Genomic DNA, 9,109 nt, shown 5'->3' on the forward strand with positions numbered 1-9,109 from the left:
ACAACTGTAAAGCCATTTCCCATGAAAGTAAAGTTGAAGACAACCTGGCAAGCTGTTCACCATTCAAGTAAATGGGAAGACTACTGGACAAGTTGTGAACCAAAGAGGTGAATGAATATCTGTGTTAAGCTGTTCACCAGAGAGGTGACTGAGCAGATGCAAATCTACCCTGTCAGTAATAGTATTGAATGAGCAGACTCTGTGCTAAGCTCTCTACCATAGACATGATTTGGTGGACTTTAAGCCAAGCTGTCTAATATACAGGTGATTGAGTGAATCTGGTTTCAAGCTTTCTGCCTTAGAAGTGAGTTGGAGGCCACTGAGCCAAGCTGATCACCATGGAAGTTAATAATTGGATTGCTGGCCAAGGGACCTGCCATCAAAGTGAATGGATACAAGACGTCACACTGGTCTACGCCTTCTGCCACAGAAGTGAAGAGACAGATGCCGGGCTAGAAAGTTATTTGGTAGACTTACAAAGAATTTGGTAGACTTATGGCTAGGCTGCCTGCCATAGAAGTGAATGGGCAGACTAATATCCCCACTTAAGAAAATAAATTGAAAGCCCACAGGCCAAACTGTAACATGAAAAGGCTAATTCTAGGCCAAGTTTTCTGCCATAAAAATGAATAGGTAAACACCTGACAAACCTGTCCGCCATAGAAGTGAATGGGCAGACTCCAGGTCAAGCTGTCATAGAAGTGAATGGGCAGACCCCAGGTTAAGCTGGCATTAAAGTAAATGGGCAGACTTTATGCCAAGCTGTCATAGGAGTAAATAGGCAGGTTCTAGGCCAAGCTGTCTACCATAGAAATAAATGGGAGACTATCAGGGCAAGCTACCTACCCTTGAAGTATATAGGAGGCCTCCAGGTCCAGCTGCTATTGACGTGAATGGAGGAAATCCTTGTACAATGAATGGCATTGCACTGCACTGACATTTCAGCATTGCCATGTGTTGGATTTGTTTATGGCTAAATGCAAATTTCATATTGATGTACCTTAAGTGAAATGCAAGACATGCACATGTAGTGATGCAACTCTTTTACACACCCGTACAACAATGATCAGGAATTTGGGACAGGTATTTCGAGTAATGGCTTGTCTTGATATCTACAAGGAAGAAGCAGGTAAGAACCTTCGACTGCATTTGATCATTTTTTGCAGTGTAATATTGGCATGGGAAGGATTGTTTTGCTATCAATCAAAGTTGCACACAAATGTCATGGTCTTGCTGTGAGAGTGACTTGGTGCAAATATGCAGATCAGGAGTTCTGTCTTCAGTTTGACTTTCCAGGTTAGGTTTCATAAAGAGCTCTGTTTATGAACTATGGAATCAGACTGGGAATCTTCCAGGTCCATGTGTTTCAATAGCAAGAATTGATGTATGTATGACATTCTTCCCAATGTCCAGCACACATGTTCTGTGAGCTGTGGATAAAGTAAGTATAGCAGGGGTGCCCTGGAGACATAAAAATTATTTCTAGGGGCTTCACTGTGTCAAAAAGTTACAAAAGACAAGTCTAATCTTTTGCATGACAACGTATGAGCACAATGTGCCATAGTGTTGTCATCCGTGGAAATGCCCGAACCTTCAATGTCATGGAATATTTTAACGAAACCTACAGATTTACAAATGTTTAAAATAAAAAATCCAGTCTGCATACAGCAAGCTACAAATCATTAAAGTTCCCCAGTAATTAACACACGGTTACTGCTTGCAGATCATACTTTGTACCACTAGGTGTCAGAACGAGCACAGTTCTTGTGGTGGGCCTGGGCCTTACAAGGACTGGCTGTATAGTAATACTAGCTGATTACCCGCTGTTGCCCGGGTATTTATTTATTGCAATCTTATAATATACAGGAAAAGGAACCAAATAAAGCTATAGTGTACAATCAAAGACTTTTTTTCAGGTTTTAAAAGAATAAGTACAATATACAAATAAATTAAATTAACCTAAATTTATGGGATATGTTCCAATGCTGTTTTAAATGTTTTAATAAAATGTAAAATGTTTTAAGAACATTGTGCTCATGAATCATCCTTTGTAACTTTAAGACAATCTGCAATTTTGTTCGTGAGATGTAGGTGCACTTCTGGTCAGTTTCTATTAGTTCGTTTTCAATAAAATATAGTTGTAGAAATTTTGGTGGTTGATCTAGCAGCGGAAGTAACGATTCCGCTTCATGGTAAATTTGCCCTTGCACCCTGAATGTGGATGGACAACTGATGTGGCACCGAGTGATTTCATTTGGAAACATGAGTTGTATTTTCTGATGTTATTAGGAAAATGCTTTGACTCTGAGGTATTTGCTGATGTGTAATTCCAAAGTTCTTGTGGTTGTGTTTCCAGTTGGCAGAGACTCAGATTTAAACTTCTTGGTTTGACAGTAACTACAAACCATTTCTATTTTTCCAATTGTAACACTTGCATGCTGCGAGTAGTCTTTATGTGGATCATAGTGGAATCCTTCCAATGCTAAGCTAAAATGTTGTGCAGTCTGTGATGATGGCTCTTTCTCTCATTTTGTGTACTCGGGTCTCACGCTGTTGTACTGTCTCTGAAGCTCTAGATGTAGTAGCCCTATCTCTGATATCCTGTACTCGGGTCTTACGCTGTTGTACTGTCTCTGAAGCTCTAGATGTAGTAGCTCTCTCGCGCAGCATAGCAAGTCTTCTGATCCTGTCCTTGGGATTTTCTTGTCTACGGTGTTGTTCCATTTTTTTTGCCTTTGATTGCACTCGGCCAATTGCCTTACATTTTCTCCAAGGCATTTTTACAGGCCAAACATTTTTAAAACAGTCCAAAAAAAAGTATGTAAGCAAAAGGCACACTGTCACTGAGCAATACATACACACATATACATACATACATGCAAATATACCTCTGACATATACCATGGCGCTGTACAAAGAGCAGAGGTGCACTCACATGAGTCTGAGTCATATGTCTAGCAAGTTTGGTTTAAATGTCTCAATGCATTTCCGAGTGATGGTGGAACATACCAGCTTTTTTTGAAATGTCTCTATGCGTTTCCTAGTGATCACATACACACACCCAAATATAGCTCTGACATATAGTACAGCGCTGTACAAAGATGACTGGTGCACTCATATGAGTCTCAGTCATATGTATAGCAGGTTTGGTTAAAATCTCTCCATGCGTTTTCGAGTGATGGTGGAACATACATACAATTTTATATATATATAGATTGACCCTGGAAGTCCCCACTTTGCATGCAGCAGCCAAGAAATTGTGATGATTTGCTCAGAGGATTTTTACAATTTATGATTAACAAAATATTTAGATGTATCTGATCTGCCAGGAGTCACAAAATTCTGGAATCCAGATAAAAAAAAAATGAGCAATTTTACTTTTCTCTGCAGACTGAGCCATGGATAAGAGTTTGAGTGGCTTTGATGGGTGGACAGCAACTGACTCCATTCATTCTCATAGCTGAGCCATGGGCAAGATGCTGATTAAAGCGTTCATCTGGGGGCTTTGGTTACCTTCACCTAAGAGAGATCTAAATTCACAGTCCTCACTTTAGGAATTATAAAACAGCAACAAACATTCTTTAAAAAGGTGTCAAAAATTCTGTTGTAGGGGCTGCAGGTGATGATCACTGTGTTTGACTGAACACTAGAGGGCAGCAGAGCAGCTGCAATGTCAGCTTTCTGCTTATAAGAAAACTTCATGTCCCATGATTCCTTGCGCTGTGTATCATAGATAGGGGTGGTATATATGTAGATTCGGCTCTCTACAGCACAATATGGTAGCTACAATAAAAGGCATTGAGAATGGAGCATGTATTGTAGTCACATGCATTAACCTCCCTAGCGGTAGTCTCGAGTGTGGCTCGGGGTGAATCCATACCAAAAGCGGTAACCTCGGGGTGGATTTGCCAGGAAGTTTAAAAACTTACCTGGTAAGCAGTGCCCATGGCATCCTCCAGCGGTGCCCGGCATCTTCCTTGTGTGGCGATGCCGGCCGGGCATCTGCGTCCCCGGCGTGTGAACGTGAAGGTCATTATGAGGCCAGGGGAAGCAGATGCCAGCCGGGCTCGCGAACGTGTACCTAGGGGACGGGATCGTGCGGCTGGGAGGCGGTATTTTTAAAGTATTTTTAGTATTTTTACATTTTTCATTTTCATAAAAAATACTTAGTATTCATTGCGCCAAGGAGGTTAAGGATATACAGGTCTCTGCAAAGTATAGGAGAGGTTTATGTGGATGAATTGAACTCATAACAGGAAGAAGGAATGTATCAAGACAGAAAACACTTTAATTCTCCAATTTAATAGTGGCAGCGCTCTATAGGCTGTATGGTGACCACGTGCTGCTGTACAAAGGGCATCTCCTTTGTCTGTGGGAGACCATCTGACCTTCTACCCAAAGTAAACAGAGGTAAACAAAGTAAACAGAGGTGAATGTAACATTTTAAAGAAGATGACAAATTAGTAAATGTTTCACATATGTTATTAGAGTTTCAAAAGTTTTTAGCAATTTTTTAGAAATCTGCAGTAAAATCTTCAGTAAAATAATTGATTGGTGATTTTATCATAAAGGTCATTATGAGAGAACGTTCTTTCTGTGTCTCCCGATTGTTCCCCTGCGTTGTCACTCAGGATCGGCTTCCAGTGAAGAGTACAAATAAACTATCCTGGCTGTTTATGATGCCAGAACATTGCTCCTCATTTTTTTTTTATCTAGGACTGCAGTGTACAGGCTGATCAAAGATTTAAAGTTCCTTTGAATGCAGTTTAGTCATCGTATCTTCATGACCCCATATGTACAATGGAAATCTAGTGCCATGTGTATGCTATCCTTGGATGCTCATTGCAAAACATGGTATATCCAAGGAAATATACTGCTATTGTAAGGCCTGCTATATTGGACTTATTGGGGTAACACAATGGACTTGTATGGAAGATTTTATATTTTGCTATTGCACATTCATCGGCACCATATTTTAGTGTGTTTAAATATTTTGTATTACCGAAATATGAAATTAACAGAAGTCTGATGGAATAAAAGCTAAAAAGTACAATCTATGCTCTTGACTACATAATATGTGAGGAGGAAATTATAGGGGTCTATATATATATATATATATATATATATATATATATAAATATGAATTCCTGTCATTGAAATCACATGGACCTAGAAGATTGTCAACCAGAGAATGTTTGGTCAGAGTCATTGCATTATCAATAGGCTTCATAGTTTTCCTGTGTCTTTGTAGCTGATCTGCATCTCCCATCTTTCTAAGACATAAAAAACACAACTTTTCAACATCCTACCATTCTGGAACAGGCAGGATTATATTTTTACTGAGCTGTACATAAGCCACACTATGTTATATCTTATACCTGAAGCAGAACATTTTCATAAAGGTTGCTTTTATCTCCTGGTTCCGTAACGAGTATATCAGGGGATTTAAAGACGGGGTGATGACTGTGTACATAAAAGAGAGAATTTTAAGTGCAATGACAGACTTCCCAGAAGATGGAATCAGATATATAGCAATGAGAGATAAGTAAAATATACAGACAACTGTCAAGTGGGAACTGCAGGTTGAGAATGCTTTCTGCCTTCCAGTTCCAGTGGGGATCTTCAATATGACAATGGAAATACAAATATAACTGATAATAATCAAGACAAATGGTAACAGTGTCACCGGTGCTGTTAGAACGAGGTCCACAATCTGTAACAAGCGAGTGTCGGAGCAGGAAAGGCGGAGGATAGGTACATAGTCACAAAAAAAGTGGTCAATAACGTTTGGCCCACAGAAATGCAGGTTGGACATGAACGTGGCGATGGTTAAGGTGATAGCAAAACTTAGAACCCAGGACCAAAGGACCAGATGGTGTTTCAACTTTGTGCCCATTATGGACACGTAAGACAATGGATTACATATAGCCAGATATCGGTCGTAAGACATGACGCTGAGCAGTAGGCATTCCATCCCAGTGGAAGCTCCAAAGAGTTGGAACTGGATGATGCATTCAAGAAATGGCATTGTGCGCCCTCCCTCCAAGATGATGTGCAGTAGATTTGGCACAATGTCCGTGGTGAGCATCATATCCGAAAAGGACAGATGACAGAGAAAGAAGTACATGGGGGAGTGTAAGAGTTGGCTGGTGGATATGAGAATAATTATTGTAATATTCCCTAGTAAAGTCATAACATAAACCAACAAACAGAGCACAAACAAAATGATTCTCATCCCATTGAGACTCCCGAAACCAAGGAGAAGGAATTCCGTGACCACGGTCTGGTTCTTCCTACTCATGTCCTTCAAACAAGAGAGGCTGCAGAGCTGAGTACTCTTCATGACTTTTATCTCTGTACAGAAATATTGCAGAGATTGTCTACGTTAGAACCTCTGGTCAACCTAATTTCTGAAAACTTGAGTGGATCTACATTCTCCAACGCTGACAGACCAGTTAGCTTGGACGTAGGTGTCTTTCTGGACTTTGCAGCATTTTTATATCAGTTGCTAAGCAATGCAAACTAAAGTATTTACATTTATTTATTGTGGAGATAATTACTGAACTCATCATTATTTATTGCCAGTTTAAACTGAATTGCAACTTATTGATCAGTTATATCCCTGTATTCCCGCTTGTAGTCCCCATCACAAGGCCATGAGATAACACAGCAATTGGGAGACGTTGTCAGAACATTGTGACACTATAACAGAAAGTCCCTGAACAAGGATCTTCATGACAAGATCATAATATGTTAATGAAAGACTTCAAATTATGGCAAATGTCTATTGATCTGAAATTAGTTTTAAAACTTGTATGGCTTGGTATAAGTGATTGAGTTCACATATAAGATAATGAGTTCCTAATACACATTTATTATTTTACCTTGATTTTGATTTTCAGTGGTGCAGTTTTGCTAGCAAAATATACATTTTTTTCCTTGTTCTCTAAAACCAAGTTATTTAAGACAATCCTAATAAAATAAAAGTAAATAGGCTGCCATTGCAGATATCTGCTTCTAAAAAAGATAGCAATAGCTACATTTAAAGCAATCGTACAGCCAGACCTCATGTATTTCCTGGTTATGATTTCTCTATATTGTTTTTCCTATGTTTGTGAATTTTCTGTATTTTCAGTAGGTTTGGTAACCTGCTTCACCTTTTTCGTAAATCTTTGTACATCTATTCATTATTAACTAGTAAACGCACAGTGCCACATCCCATATCATCAGAAACACAAAAAGTCTGTACTAATATTTTTAAAGTGTTTTTGTGAACCTAGTACAAAGATTCTTAGCTGAAGATCCTGCCAGTAGCAGCATTTCTTGTAGTCTGACAATATTAAGCCTCTGCCATTAGTAGTGGAGTTGTCAGCTTTTTACATGAACCTATTTGGCTGCCTTGAGGTTGATCAGATTGGGCTGATGATGAGCGACGTCAGGGGGCCGCTGTACACACGCTAGATTTTTGTCTGAAATTGTTATGATCATTTGTCTTGGGCAACAATGTGATTGTATATATCCTAAATTACTTAAAGTACTGATTTATGTACAGCAGGCTTACAACCCTTCTAATAATTGTGAGGCAGTGGTTTAGCCTTATCAGTCCACAGGAATTGCTGTTACTGGTAGGATCTCCTGCAAGGAAACATTGGGCCTGATGTATTAAAGCTCTCCATGGCTGGAGAGGATACAATTTCATTAGTAAAGCTGGGTGATCCAGCAAACCTGGAATTGATCTGATCCAGGATTCAAAACATTTTCTAGCAAAAAGCGAATAACTTTGAAGAATTCTAATCCAGGTTTGCTGGATCACCCAGCTTCACTGATGTAAGTGTATCCTTTCTATCCTTGCAGAGCCTTAATAAATCAGGCCCATTATAACACTAGTAGGAAAACTGGCAAGCCTAGTTAAAAGAAATTTAGATTTTTATTTGTACCATAACCAAAAATGCTTTAGCCTTGTACATTTATTATCACATAGATACATTTAAAGTAGACGTGTGCCTATGAAGATTGACATTACACAATTCGTTGCAAAAAGACAAAATAACATGTGGGTTTTGCTTTGTAAATTCCTACCTCACCCCAAAGTGGTCAATTTACTGGATGGCAACAAACCCATTGCTCTACTTTAGTACATCTTGGATGAAAAAAATCATCCAGTTCTTTTTTTTGTAATTTAGGTTTTGATATTGTCATCAAATATATCAGATATCATCTTGCTGTATTGCACCACTTAACCATCCATACTGGAACCAACCCCTTCCAAAATCTTTCCTCCAAATGCAAATGGTGCACTTTAGTACCCTTAGGGGTTCCTAAAAAGCCCACTTGATATGTATAATTATTAATTACAACACCTCTCGTATGCTAATATTACAAACTAAGCAAGCCCACCGTTTCTGTTAATTTTTACCAAAATCAGACGATCATTTCATTAACTTTCTGGCTGCTTTGGCTCCAGCTCTCCTGTATCCTTCATAGATAGATAGGTGTACTCCTAATTGTACAACTATGTGTCTAATTTTCTACATCATTTCAAGTGATTTGTGTGGGGCAGTACAATACTAGCATCATGTTTTATCTTTTACCATAACTGAATATTGTATTTGTATATTTAGCTTCTATTTTGCACTGGGAGAGGCTGCTTATCTTACAGGCAAAAAGCATTCCCAGTTTTTCTTCTGATCTGTAAGCTATTTAATGCATAGTGGTGATGTGACAGCAAAATGGACATTATTTCTAAAGAATTTCTAAAGGTTTCTGGTTTGAAAAGGTGACCCTTTCTCAGGCAGGAATAGGCTTTGTATGACTGAATAATCAAGTAATTAAAAAACAATGTTGCAAATGAGAATCTCTTGTACTAGTTTTGCTGTTGTGTCATTGTTGGTGTACCTCAGGGGCTAATAACCGCACCGGGTATTGTCTCGGTAATAGCATGACATTTTGCTGTATCTGTTGTGTATTTAGGTAGGTGGAAATGCTGATGCCAAATCTTAGGTTCATAACGTTTTTCAAGATAATGGAGCAAGACCAGAGATAGATAGGAGAAATGGTGATGAGTGATAAACAATATCACAATATTGCACAAAGTAACGATAGAAAACTA

General features: G+C 38.9%; 1 protein-coding gene across 1 annotated transcript; it reads right to left on the reverse strand.

Moving 5' to 3' along the window:
• Positions 1 to 379: 379 nt before the first annotated feature.
• LOC140340295 (olfactory receptor 5G3-like) lies at positions 380 to 6,406 on the reverse strand. Its single transcript, XM_072425352.1, has 2 exons — positions 5,408 to 6,406; positions 380 to 412 (listed from the first exon to the last, which is right to left on the reverse strand). Exons 1-2 carry the CDS (start codon positions 6,341 to 6,343, stop codon positions 380 to 382), a joined length of 969 nt encoding a protein of 322 aa, XP_072281453.1. The 5' UTR covers positions 6,344 to 6,406.
• Between the last annotated feature and the right edge of the window lie 2,703 nt (positions 6,407 to 9,109).

The sequence above is a fragment of the Pyxicephalus adspersus genome, chromosome 11 (genome assembly GCF_032062135.1).
Source record: "Pyxicephalus adspersus chromosome 11, UCB_Pads_2.0, whole genome shotgun sequence".
Lineage (NCBI taxonomy): Eukaryota > Metazoa > Chordata > Amphibia > Anura > Pyxicephalidae > Pyxicephalus > Pyxicephalus adspersus.